We start from the raw sequence: 14536 nt of genomic DNA on the forward strand, positions 1-14536 counted from the left end.
GGTTTAAAGGGTCAATTCACCAGAAATTGTAAATATATTTTCTCAGTTATCCTAGTGTCGTCTAGCCTTGAAGATAATCAGCACACCGCAATGTGAGCAGTTTTCATTTGAACTGCTTTCCGCAAAATTGTTGACAGTGTGTTCTGTGAATTGTGACAGGGATAGTGTCTGTAGATCACCTGTTCTAGCCGTTATCCCCTGGGAGGCGATACAAATCACTTCCCACTGTGACAAACCATTTCAAAAATACAATCGTTTTATACCCCACTGCAATACAGAACCTGAGCTCCTCCCTCTACAAGCATATATTACCCTCTGAGGGAGTTGTGGAACTGTTGCTGCAGCGCAATGATGTTGATAGAAACGTTTTACACACTGTACCAAAGTCCACCAGCATATCTGCGTGGTCATCAAAGTGAATTATATGGAATTAAAGGAGTAGTTTAATATTTTTTTTTAAATGTGCTTATTCACTTTCTTGACCAAGAGTTAAGGGCTTTACACACTGGGGGAGGTTTTTTTCGCGTGATTAATTTGCGCATCAATATATTTTATTGAACTGTTATTTTTTGTCATTAATACTTTTATATAGAACGGGAATTTTACGTCACAAGGTCGATTTTCTGAGCTTTTGCGCTGTAAATAAAGGTATCAACCAATCAAGTTGTACGGAAGTCCCGCCCCTCCATGGACTACCATGGGACCTTATTTCGGTCGTCGAACAGTAGTCAACGACGAGAGACAAATATTTTTTTCATCTAGTTTGAATTGCGCCATGAATCACACATATTATGTTTGTCAGTTTAAAAGATAATTTTGTAAGTCAAGAAAGTCGCAGTTATCTGTCGATTATTTTCTTGATCAATTGATTAGTTGTTTGGTCTATAAAGTGTCAGAAAATGGTGAAAAATGTCGATCACTTTTCCCAAAGCCATAGATGACTTCCTCAAATGTCTTGCTTTGTCCACAACTCAAAGATATTCAGTTTACTGTCATAAAACCAGAAAATATTCTGGAAGCTGGAATCAGAGAATTTAGACTTTTTTTTTCTTAAAAAAATACTCAAACCGATAAATCGATTATCAAAATAGTTGGAGATTAATTTAATAGTTGGCAACCAATTGATTATGCAGCTCTAGTGGTATCCATCATCTACTGTAACTACCGGCAAGAAAGCAATTAAGCGTATTTCCCAAAATTTTGAACTATTCCTTTAAATGTAACTATGCCTAGAGGTAAGTAAGAAAACATGTTGCTGTTTTTATTTGGATGAACCAACCCTTTAAAAAACATTTCTAAATATTCTCCTTTTGGTCTGCCTCAAGACCTCTGTCTCCCTTTTTCCTGTCTCTTCATATCTGTGTCTGCTCTCCATGCTGATATACAGTAACTCTTTATCTTTCTCCACACCTTCGGTCCCTCATATCTCACTTTCTGTCCTTTTCCTCCCTCTCTCTGGTCATGCCTTCATCCTGTTCGTTAGAACAGATCACTGTGATGCAGTGACACCACCTCCGTGTGCTAAAAAAGGAGCTTCAGAGGAGCCGGACGTGTGTGGAAAAGCAATTAACGGCATGTTCATTACTTCCAGTTGAAATACTTACTAATCCCTCAGATAAAAAATAAATCAAGCACGTACAAGACATTTTTCAGATCTAATCTCTCACCAATCAGTACTACTACATGTGTCTATTTAGCATAATTGATCTCATGCAGGTGTTTCTGCCTCTCCAACAGTCAATTAAGGTTGCGATGAGGTTTATAGAGAAAGTCCTTTATATCAGCATTTCTACACAATCTTAGTTATATATAACATCTTTATATTTTTAACTACAGTAAATCTGTGACACTGCTGATCATAACGGGCCGGATGTCTGACGTGTTTTTGACGGTAAACAAAGCTCAAGAACTTCTTTTAACACAGTGATTCCCCATCTATGGGTCGGGACCCCAACATGGGGCTGCAAGATGAATCTAAGGGGTCATTGACGTGATTACCAGGGGAGGAACATAATGATATGTTATATTTTTCACATGTTTCTCTAATCTTTGCTTTTTTTTCTTGTGAAATACAGTATAGTTTTATCTCTCTGGGCTTCAAGAAACAGTCTAATAAAGGGAAGTCTCTCTTTGACTGAACTGCTCACAGTTCAAACAAGTGAACTCTGTGACGGGGGGCTGCAAGTACAGTAGATGTTGCTTCATATTGAGGGCTCACAAGCAAAAAATGTTTGAGCACTAGTGATTTAACATCATAATCAACAAACTAACCGATTGAGGCAGCAGGTAGACCAGCAACTCCCGTGTTCTGCGAGGTAAAATTACTGTTTTATTCCAATGGAGTCTGGTGGCTTTGGCGAGAGCATATATAACGGCTTCAGTTCCCCGTCAGAAACATAGACTGTATAGCTGTCTCACAGCAAGGTAAACTGGTAAAAATATTCTAAATATAAAGTACACTTAAACTGATATTGTTTTAGATGAGCCTTTCTTTTAGGGGGCTAAAATATGTTTTGCTGCTGCCCTGTCAACAGCAGTACATTGCTTTGCTTCTCCGCGGTAACTCCTGTCTGCTTCTCCAAATTGGGCACGTGCCGACCTTCATCTACTATAGATAATACACTGACTATGGGTAAGTACCTCATACAACCCCACTTCAAAACACCCAAACTATCCCTTTAAGTTGTTGTTGTCTTGACACTACATATTCTTTTGAATTAATCCACAAGCTGTGGCAAAACTCCTGTAAAATACTGTAGCAGTGTTTTGTAAAAAAGGATCAGTGTTGCATCCCTTGTGTTTTCACTCCACTGGTTGACCGCTGTTAATTTTCAAATTGATTTCAGGCCTTTATTGATAAATTATAGGTCTAATCAAAGACATGACAGCCATATTTGTGACCGTCCGTGACCTTAAATCCCTCGACGAGGCCAAACGTAGCGTTGAATCCAAAACCTTATAGCATTAATGAGTGTTTGCCGCAGGAGCTTTGAAATGCTCTGCCTGAAAATTACTAAATCAATATTGATGTTTTCAAAACCAATTTATAGGCTTCAAAGACTTGCAAAGCTTTTCATTAACATGTTTTAAACTGTATCTATCTCCCATCCTTTTTTATTGATGTTTTTATGCTTTGAGTCAATAATTTCCTTGTTTGTAAATCAGTCGGAACTCATAATGTATATAATATTAATACAAGAATCTATTTCTCTAAATAGCAAATACAGTAAAATAGAAAGTAACAAATAGATAGTAGACCAGATAGTACTTATGGTTATCTCTAATGATGTGATGATTGCTTCTTAAGTGTAACATATTATGAAATAACAACATTACAGATCATTTAAGTGACTATAATTAACTAATGAATCTCAGTTATTGTTGTGATGTAATTTCTTTTCAATTTATCAAATTTAATCAATTATTATCAACTTGATAAATTTAATCAATTTATCAAGTTTACAGGTTTTACTACATGTTTCAAGTAAATAAAAGTTATCTATTCTATGTAACTTGCTGTTTGTTTTAAGTCTGTTGTCTCTTTCATGTGAAACGTTTTATGTTTCTATGTTGTTTTTAACTTTTTGCTGTTCTATTTTTTATGTATGTTTTGTATGTGATGTTTGTATGAAACAGGATTATCCCGGTAAAATAAAGGTTAGATAAAAATAAAATAAAAAATAAAGTTATTTAAAGTTATGATATTATAAGCTGCTAGAGGAACTTTTTTGTTTTCTTTCTAAAATGATATATTAGTATTATTACCCAGGGGCATGCCAATGCCGTAGCCCTTGGTGTCCAGCAGGCCTCCTATCTTTGTGAGATTACAGTTGAGGCCGCGGTAGTACTCGTTCATGGTGCTCTCCATCAGGAAGGCGTACTTGGAGTTGACCACGCGGGCGATGCCTTCCTCTGTGCTTTTCACAAACACACTGGGCTGCTTAGAGTTCATGTAGTTCCACATCCGCTGGTAGGTCTGGTAACGCGAGTTCTGCAGAGGAACAGGAACACAACAATGAGAATTAAACACTGATTACAGATGCGCGTGTTTTTGTACACTCTGGGTTCCTACCATGTCGTATCTGTCTTTGAAGCAGAAATGAAATGGAAATCGATAAAAATGAAAGAGGGAAGACGGAAAAAAAGAAAGAGAGATACATCCTCGATAAACAGGGGGGTGTGAATAATGACAAGCAGAGTAAAACATCAATGGCAAATAAACGTGAAATGGAGAGAGGAGAGCAGAGGGGGGGTAAAGGCAACCTGAATAAAGGCAACAGATTATTCGCTCATGGCGTAGCTGATGCATCATCGTTCATACAGATGGAGGTAAATCAGCACGCAGGAGGTGGTTCAGCACTTAGCAAAATATGGAAAGCTCTAAAACAGGATTAAGTGTTTAAAGTGTACAATTTCATGTGTGTGAGAAGAAAGGAAAAGAGTAGAGAGAGGGCGGCATCTGTGTGTGATAATGCGACTGTGTATTGTATGTGTGTGTGTGGATTAGGCACTGAGTCGGGTAATGTACTGTAGCGTTGAAACTGGCTTATGTAGGCAACCACTCTTTCTTATATCCTCAGTATAGACAAACACCACGAGAAGGCAAAGCACACACACACACAATCTGGCATGCAGCCATTTCCCGTGCATGCACACACAAATAAACAGTTTTTTTATACACTCACCTACACACACTCCCACATGCAAACACACCTACACACGGAGACAAAACACACGCGCTCCATGACAAACACAGATGCCGACACAGATGCTGCGAGCGCTCTCATAAGCAAACACAGGCAGTCAGCCACTTAATACAAACAGCCATAAAGAAAACAACAGAGGAGCTCAGAGATATAGTAGCAAATATGAGGACAACAACTCACTCTAGGCACGGCAATAAAGACAAAGAAAAGTGCACTAGCTCACACATGCACACAAAAAATGTATGCTATAAAGGTAATTCAGGAAATTGTCAGATTCTCGAGTAAATCCATAAAATCAACACAATTTAACACGGATACAAACACACACATAAAACCGTTCAGAAACATCAAGCCACCCAGAGCCGTGGCTGCGGCAGTGGTTTGTACCATGAAGAATGTCATGGTGCTTCCTCCGTGGATGGTGCCGTACTCGATGTTGGTCTGGTCGGCCAAGTCGTCCGGAGACTCGATGGGAACCTCCATCCTCTGGACGGTCAGGAAGGCTGCCAGGTTGGCCGTGTAGGAGGAGATGATGATCAGGGTGAACGCCCACCTAGGAGGTAGAGAGAAAGGGAGGAAACGTGAAAAGGGTAAGTAGGGACGGGCGATACAATCTTTTGTATGTATGGAAAGGGTTCTTTCTAAGCAGGTAACAACAGGTACTGATGATGCAACCCTAACTTTGGTTGATACAGTGGCCAAACATCTCCAACTGGCTACACACTAGTTTTATTTATCGATTTTAGTTCAGCGTTTAATACCATGAAGACAAACATCCTCCTGCAAAGGCTTCTGGATCTAGGAGTGAATCATGGTCTAACCTTGTGGATCAGAGACTTTCTGTCTGACCGTCCACAAAGAGTGTCCTTAAATGGCAACATGTCAGAAATGACCATTTTAAACACAGCTGCGCCACACGATACCATTCTATCACTTTTATTATTTTCAGTGTTTAAAGATGAATTCAGAACCCAAGATTCAGATTTTATCTTATTTAAATACGCTGATGATATGGCTCTCATCAGCCTCCTATGTGAAGGAGACACTGGATGGGGAAGTCTGTATTTTAATCATGTGATGTCCCTCCAGAACTGGTGTCGGTCGAATGCTCTTGAGATAAACATTAGTAAAACCAAAGAAATGGTCATATCCAGTAAACATTACATTACAGATTTACAGTATGCCAACCCCTAACAATCATGGGGCACCCTGTTTAAAAGTTTAGCTGTTTTAAATACTTAGGAACTTATAGAGATAGACACCTTTATACAATAGATAACACTACATATGTTTTTAAAAAAGCTACGCAGAGCAAGGTTACACCTACTCAGGAAGCTTCATGACTTCGGGGTGAGCAAGAATATTCTTGGAGTGGTGTACAAGAATCTGGTGGAAAGCATCTTATCCTTTAACATGGTCGCTTGGTACGCACAGTTGAATGTCAAATGTCAAGAGTGGTTAACAAGACCAGTAAAATTATAGGGAAACCACAGATGCAACTGAGCAGCAGGCATGTACTGAATACCAAAAAAAAGCTCTTGACATAACAAGTGACCCATCCCATCCATTGTACCCACAATTTGAATTGCTTCCCTCAGGAAGCTGCTTTAGACTGCCACGAGCCACCAAAAATGTCTATAAGAAATCATTTGAACTGTATTTGATTGCATATGATTGAGCTCCAAGCTCCAAGCACTATTGTCTTTTTTGTAGCTCACGTTGATTGTGGTGAAGCCAAAGACAATGTTCCACATTGTGGACAATAAAGTTTGTAATTAACTAACTTTTATCAGGGTATATGCCATTTCTGGATCACAAAATTGATATACACTGATCAGCCATAACATTAGGACAGCATGGGCAGCCTGACCGGTCTGCGGCTGCGCAGCCCCATACGCAACAAACTGCGATGCACTGTGTGTTCTGACACCTTTCTATCGGAACCAGCATTAACCTTTTCAGCAATTTGAGCTCCAGTAGCTCTTCTATTGGATCGGACAACACGGGCCAGCCTTCGCTCCCCACGTGCATTAATGAGCCTTGGGTCTGACCCTGTCGCCGGTTCACCAGTTTTCCTTCCTTGGACCACTTTTGGCAGGTCCTGATCACTGCAGACCGGGAACATCCCACAAGAGCTGCAGCTTTGGAGATCGTCTAGCCATCACAATTTGGCCCTTGTCAATGTCGCTCACATCCTTACGCTTGCCCATTTTTTCTGCTTCCAACACATCAACTTCAAGGACAAAATGTTCACTTGCCGCCTAATATATCCCCCCCACTGCCAGGTGCCATTGTAACGAGATAATCTATGTTATTCACTTCACCTGTCAGTGGTCTTAATGTTATGGCTGATCGGCGCATATCATGATATAGTAAATTGGAAAATGTCTGGAACAACCTGACAAATAAAGATATTTTATCTCATTGAAAATCATATAAAAATCCAATATTATTATGAATCAGTCCTGCTCATTTATTTGCAAAATAGCCCAAAATGGCCTAATAGAGAGCTGCAGGGATGACGAATTTGTGTAGGCCAACCAGGAAGTTAGCATCGCCCTGGTTCTCTCGACAAAAAGCCAATGGGATTTTTCCATTTGGTTATGGATTATTGTGGCAAATAAATGATTATGATGCTTAGACATTTTGTTCAGCAAGATAATCTCCACAAAGGAACACCACTTTTATGATTTTTGAAACGTAAATGCAATCGGCAGAAGTAAAAAGCTAACGTTAGTCTATAAATGAACTATACTATGACTTCACGTCACCACCACTAAGTTAAGGCGGACTGCTGTTCGGCATGATGACGTTTAGTAGTCTCATTTAGCCCCTTGTTAGGAACCACCTTTTTTTAAGACAAGTGAAAGCTTCAACATTCCCGAGTGGGATATTTACTGACGTATTTTATGTCGTCGAATAAAATGTTAAAATCTCTTCTTGTGTTAACCACGGACATTATTTCAAGCATCTAACTAAAAATCCATTCAAAAAGCCCACTGACTTCCAGACGAGTGAACCGGAAGAGCTAAAATGCTAACTCATTTACAGGTTTTAGTACTCCTTCCTGTACCACTCTACATACCTAAAGATGTTAAAGGGAGAGATACCTCAGTATAAAAAGTATAGCAAAAATTCCCAAACATTTATTGTCTCACAGTACTTAGTAGTAGCATCATATCACCTTTCTCAAACTCTCAGGTTTCCAGGACAAAGAGATAATACTCTACACCCTCAACCTCGAAGATGAGATTCTCCTATGACCTTTTTTGCATATCTAAAAACTTTCTTCAAGAAGAACATCATGTACTCACTGTACTTAATAACATCCCCCTATCCCGTATCTTGCTCAACTCAGTGTAATTTGCTCTTCCTGTCTTCCTCTACCCTTTATCTCCTTAGCTCTTAGCGATTATCATTTCTTTACTGTGTGTGTGTGTGCGTCTCTTTCACAGTCACTCTGTTGCCACAGGAATATCATCAGGCTACTGTAGTACTTCTGTGAACTTTGCATTTTCTGTACTGTTTGCTTGGTGCTCAGGGACCGAAACTTATGAGCGATATGCTTTAAACTTTAAAATCTAAATGTCATTATCTCACACAGCGGATGTAAAATGCAGAAATTAGTTAACCAGTGAATTTGCTTTATAAAGGGGACTAAACTTTTGTAGTTATGGCCCCTAAAATCTGGAACAGTTTACCATATATTGTTAAATTTTGTTCATAGTCTCATTTGTATGGCTTGGACTTCTTGTTGTAATCTGTATTTACTGCCCCCATTTAAATGTTTTCATCAAATAATCTTGTCTACTAGCCTTTTTACCATTTTTATGTGTTTTTATTGTATTTTATTAATACTGTTGCGCCATGTTTCTACTGTAGCACAGAACAGACAAACCAAACACTGGCTCTAGAGAGAGCCTTTCGCTTTTTACGTTACCTGAAGGCCAACGTATTTCTCCGACACGCTTGTGAAACTGCGGTAACGTGAGCCACAGAGTGCAAAGCCGTGGTACCGCCAGCCGTTGCTCCTAAAGTAGTGTTGTTAAGGTAAGGATGACCTCTGAGCGTGGAGAACAACGTTACCACGGTTTTGCACTTGACAGCTCGCGTTACTGCAGTCTTGGAAAAGGAGGAGTGAGCGGATGGGTACTCAGTTGGTTGTAATCTGCAACCACACCACTAGATGCTGCCAAATCCTACACACTGTACCTTTAAAATGTAACAACAATTCTTAAAATTGAAAAAATCCATATCCTATAAATATGCAAATATCTTTCATTTCCAATCTTTGTTGAAAAGTCTATTCTCAGTGTGTGTGCACTGGAGGCTTCAGGTTTCCACAACACACTCGTGTAAGTTGCTTATTGGACCATGACTAGCCTCCAAACTAGTTGTGATTATAACAAAATCATTCATCAATAACGTGAGCACAGAGACTTTCCCCCCTCTAGCTCAATCTCTGCACAGTGAAGCTCAAACATCCAAGTGAAGTAACAATACTCAAAATGCATTTTAGAGTGGAGGGGGACTTTAAACTGGCCGGCACACAAACGTAACCGTCCTGTAACTTACCACACCCCACTGACACATCTGGTGGACAGGGCTCTGGGCATTATCTCTGATCCCTGCTGCATGAAGCCTCCAACAGGGAACCACAGGCTGTTTCCTAGCGTGTACTGGTTCTCCAGCATGTCCTTGCGCTCTCGCAGACACGGGTGAGGGTTGTACCACTCATAGGGGCTCAGCCTGGAGGGGAAACACAGGCACAGTGGAATGACCTTGGGGTCAAATGCACCTCTGTCACATCATTCAAGCCACCGACGATCAGTCATTCGATCCCTGTCAATCTGTCTGCGGGAGGTTGTGTAAGGTAAAGTGAAATACTATGATATGTGACAGGCAACTCGTGTTCAACAAGATAAATGGCGATAGAGCTGGGTACAGTGTGTGTGATGTAATGTATTGACCTTGCAGCCAGGAAGAGCACACAGCTGACAGCCAGATAGGCGAGCAGCATGAAGAGCCAGACAGCTGGAGAGAAGGGATCGAGGAAGGAGAAGTAACCCGGCTTCCGACCCTGGTGCAGAGAGAAAGAAGAAGAGGTGAAAGAGAAGTGGAGAGATGGATGGAGCAACAGAGACAGACAGTGACAGACAGACAGAGAGGTACAGTGTGTTAGAAAACAAGGTGTCATGTCTCAGCAGTCAGGGAGTGTCCCCTCTGCACCACAGGAGGGCAGTGTCCTTCACCACACGCTGGTAGTAAGTCTGCAGTGCTGTGATACGCTAATGCTACAATCCATAAACGCTCCGTTTCACAATGCCTACTGCTGAAGCATACTTGGCTTAGACCCAAAACCTCATTAGCAATGTAAAGCCGCCACTGTTACCCAGTTACAGAGCACTGACTTATTGAGCAATTTAAATTACACCTATAAATTTCACAGTGGATGCAGCATGCAGCATACTACACAAACACAATCCTCAGCTACAAAGATGAGATCAACTCTTATGCAATATTCAGTCTGATTCCATAAGAATCTTCAAACAAGTGTAGCCCGTCGTCTTCTGTGTGACCCTGCCGGCTTAGAAGCAGCGCAAACAAAAAGAAATGAAATCCAATACAAGATCTGTGGTGAGTATCACGCGGCGGGCGCGCTGCAGCCCCAGATAACACCCTCACCAGTTGAACTCGGTACAAGATGCTGATCCCCAGGGTCATGAACGGCTTAGAGAAGTCGATAACTTTCTCTCTCTCTGACGTGATGGTGAAGCCTGCTACGGCCAGGTCGGCTTTCTGTGAAGTTGGCAAAGATAGATAGGTAATAGATAGAGAGAAAGATAGAGGTAGTGGAGGAGAGTCAGGGAGAAAAACAACAAGTGGTCAGGTAACCCTCTGAGACCCACAATAGACCCGTTTTGGTCTTTTTTAGGGGGGGACAGGGGGTATTTAGGGGGAGATAGCAGGTCAGCAGTAGACACCATATAGCAGTGGTGTACATCATCTGAAAGCTGGGAACCTGAAGACTAATTTAAGATGCTGCTCAGCACAGTGTGTCAAGTTACTCTGGTCATAAATCAGATATAAACATGAATTAATTAATTAAAATACATTGTAAAAGTGTCTAAGGGTTTAGAACATTATGATAGATGTATGTGATTGCCATTCCAATGCTCTATTATATCTCATAAGGTGCTGTGGCAATTTTTTGGGTTGATACCATTTGTTACACAGATTTGGTGCTAAATTTAACCATTTTTCACCTATTGAGAATTGATAAAAATGATCATTAATCCCTCCAAAATACCACATTAAGACACCAAGACCTTGATGAAACACCATAGAAAAACCCGTGCTGTGATTTGTTATCAAAAACTTTTAACATTTTGAGATTTTTGCAAGAATAGCTTTTTTCGGCGATCGGTTGGCGAGCGCTTCTGTTCTGGAAACTGCTCAGAAACCCCCTTATTGTCAATCTACCTAAGAAAGCCATACATCTTCTGCATGATTGTGCACAGTTAATCGTGATTAATCGCAAATTAATCACACATTTTTTATCTGTTTAAAATCTACCTTAAAGGGAGATTTGTCAAGAGTTTAATACTCTTATCAACATGGGAGTGGACAAATATGCTGCTTTATGCAAATATATGTATATATTTATTACTGGAAATCAATTAACACAAAACAATGACAAATATTGTCCAGATATCCTCACAGGTACTGCATTTAGCATAAAATAATGTGCTCAAATCATAACATGGCAAACCCAAGAGGCAACAACAGCTGTCAGTGTGTCAGTGTGCTGACTTGACTATGACTTGCCCCAAAACTGCATGTGATTATCATAAAGTGGGCATGTCTGTAAAGGGGAGACTCGTGTGTACCCATAGAACCCATTTTCATTCACATATCTTGAGTTCAGAGGTCAAGGGACCCCTTTGAAAATGGCCATGCCAGTTTTTCCTCACCAAAATTTAGCCTAAACTTGGAGCGTTATTTAGCCTCCTTCCCGACAAGCTAGTATGACATGATTCCAGTGGATTCCTTGGGTTTTTCTAGTTTCATATGATATCTGTACCTTCACTCTATCTCTAAAACTGAAGCTGCTACAGCCTCTGAAAGACAGTAAAGTCGGTCAGGATCGCCCATGATTCCGCGGGTCTCAGTGGGTTAAAATGTCGACTATGGCACTTGAAAAATCATTTGGAAAAACATACAGACGTGCACTCTGTCTCTTTCCCTCTTATCCACCATCCAAATGAGGCTAATTGCAAGTAAGCACCGGGTGGCAGGTCTTTCCACCTGTATGAAACCTTGCAGGTCTCTGGTCGCTCTGCCTCCCCTCCATCTCTTCCATTAAAAGCTAATTGATGAACATGGGCCGCTAATTAGAGCTGAGTGATCAGGCAGTAGGGAGGGCATGGAGGGAGAGGAAGCGTGGAGAGCTGGGGGAGCACCAGTGTAGAAGGCAGGGCCCTCACAGGGACCACAGTCTGGTAATTGAAGTATACCGTATGGTAATTAAGCAGAGAGGGGCTCTCATTAGCTTGCTTCAACCAGAATGTCTGTCAAAGGCGCACTAGGCCTGGACAGGGAGAGAAAGAGGGGGGGACAGGCGGGGATAGAGGAGGAAAGATGGTGCTGACAATTTTAGGCAATGCCTCCACTCTCTTCTGGGGAATTATCAAGTCAGCTTTTGTCCTAGATAAGAGTCTTACTCCCCTCTGAGGGCAATTTGAGACATGGGAAGTTACAGCCAAGTTGTGGTTTGGGGCTACAGCGTGACTGAGTGTGTGTGTTCAGCACAAGCTTCTGTTTGTAGTGACACTGGTTAGAACATTTGAGCATGTTTCTGGTGCGTTAGTGAGACAGAGAGACAGAGAGAGTATACTCACCCTGTTGATTAGCTCTCCAACCATGCCAGTCCAAGAGCCGTTGGGCTCTGGAGCCCCATACAGACCGTCATCCACCAGCTTGATCTTGAAGGAGAATTTCAAGATGTCTGCCAGCTCCTTCAGCATGTCGACGCAGAAGCCCTCGTACTGGTCGTTGCCCTGGAAGTCCTGGTAGTTGTCTCTGCGCATCACATATGGGTTCTCCTGAGCATGGGGGACACATGAGGGGTTTCAATCCAAAACTGAGAATATCCTGTTTGAGGAGAGATTACTGACTGAAATGTTCAGGCTCAATGTCTCAAAAACAGGGATTTCTATTGTACAGTAGAAAATTAACTGTTATGTCAATAATAGATGGTTCAACATTTTAGGAAATTTGCATTCTTTCTGGCAGAGAGTGATGAAAAGATCAATACCATTCTCAGTATTAGTCTGCAAACAGGGTGAAACAGCTCCAAAATCCACCTACACCGCCTCTAAATCTCACTAATTATCATGTTATAGCTTGTTTGTTTAATCCATACAGTCTAGTCTTTCTGCTAACTGGCTCATATTCACTGTACAGACACGAATCTCATCAATCTTCTCCTCTAACTCTTCAGAAATTGCGTATTTCACAAATATCAAAACTATCCCTTTAAAGGTCCAGTGATTTCGGGGGACCTATTAGCAGAAATGGAATATAATATTCATAATTATGTTTTCATTAGTGTATAACAAACTAAGAATCATTGTGTTTTTCTTCATATATACATAGGGAACGGGTCCCTATTCACGGAGTCCGCCATGTTGCTTCGCTAAGTTTCTACAGTAGCCCAGAACGGACAAACCAAACACTGGCTCTAGAGAGAGCCTTCCATGGTTACTCTTGTGAAACTGTGGTAACGACGTTAACGATGGCCTCTGAGCAAGGAGAACGGCGTTACCACGATTTTGCACTCGGCAGCTCACGTTACTGCAGTCTTGGAAAGGGAGGAGTGAGCAGAGGGGTACTCAGCTGGTTGAAATATGCAACCACACCCCTAGATGCCGCCAAATCCTACACACCGTCCCTTTAAGGTAGTATAAGTTGCTGTTGCATTTCATTGGCAATTTTGTGAAAGCAAGCGTATTCTTTTTTCAAATGTAATGCTCTTTAAAGTATTTTAAGTCTCTACTGAAATTAAACGTGATGTATTCTAAGGGAAATTCCACCAATTTTACACATCAAAATGGGGAGTACTACAGGACTCAGTCTGTCAGTGCATTTAGCCAGAAAACCTATAAACTGGGTGCATTGAGTTTTAAAGACATGGGCCTTAACCAGGCAGGGAGTGTCTTATATACAGTTGCATCATGGGAATAGTAGGATTCAGCTTCTCTGGAGCTTGAGCAATACTTTGGTCTGAAAGTCAGGATTTCTTCCTGGCTTCTGCAGAATCAATTTAGAGCTTTCTTTATCCGTCTCATGTGGGTCCCCAAACATTGTGGAAGTCCAACACTAAGTTGCTGGAAAACTCCTTTAAAATATATAAAATGGCTTCAAAGAGAACGCAGACTGTGTCCTCATTGTGTTCTGCAAGCCATTGAGACAGTTTCACTTCTACGCTGAGTGTATACATCTTGTCCTGAAGAGTTATTTCACAAACCTACGCTATATGGAGAAACCCCCCAGCACATAAACAAGGATACATTTATCTACATCTTGGGAGAAAGCAGCACAAATAATTCTCTAGGCTGCAAAATATGAATGAAGGTTATTATTTTAGTTTATGTTCTAAACGATTGTACTGTTTAAGATTATTTGTTGTCCTGTGTTTATTTCTTATAACATATAATTATGTTTTGGCAATAATGTAACATCAACATTCATGCCAATAAAGCTTATTTGATGTTTTATTATAGCATAATGTGGTGCAGGGGATTTACTGTTATCAGGTGTTTTTACAC

At 40.9% G+C, this 14536-nt stretch overlaps 1 protein-coding gene across 2 annotated transcripts in view; it reads right to left on the reverse strand.

The window, feature by feature from the left end:
• Nucleotides 1-14536, reverse strand: part of grik5 (glutamate receptor, ionotropic, kainate 5) — a 98821-nt gene that overhangs the window by 6719 nt on the left and 77566 nt on the right. For both annotated transcript variants that reach the window (XM_037784955.1, XM_037784954.1), the window contains exons 12-17: nucleotides 12608-12811; nucleotides 10392-10505; nucleotides 9677-9786; nucleotides 9282-9455; nucleotides 5094-5259; nucleotides 3766-3991 (exon numbers count right to left, since the gene is read on the reverse strand). In XM_037784955.1, the coding sequence (XP_037640883.1) occupies nucleotides 3766-3991; nucleotides 5094-5259; nucleotides 9282-9455; nucleotides 9677-9786; nucleotides 10392-10505; nucleotides 12608-12811 (994 nt within the window). The remainder of the gene's footprint in view (nucleotides 1-3765; nucleotides 3992-5093; nucleotides 5260-9281; nucleotides 9456-9676; nucleotides 9787-10391; nucleotides 10506-12607; nucleotides 12812-14536) is intronic.

The sequence above is a fragment of the Sebastes umbrosus genome, chromosome 11, assembly GCF_015220745.1.
Source record: "Sebastes umbrosus isolate fSebUmb1 chromosome 11, fSebUmb1.pri, whole genome shotgun sequence".
Classification (NCBI taxonomy): domain Eukaryota; kingdom Metazoa; phylum Chordata; class Actinopteri; order Perciformes; family Sebastidae; genus Sebastes; species Sebastes umbrosus.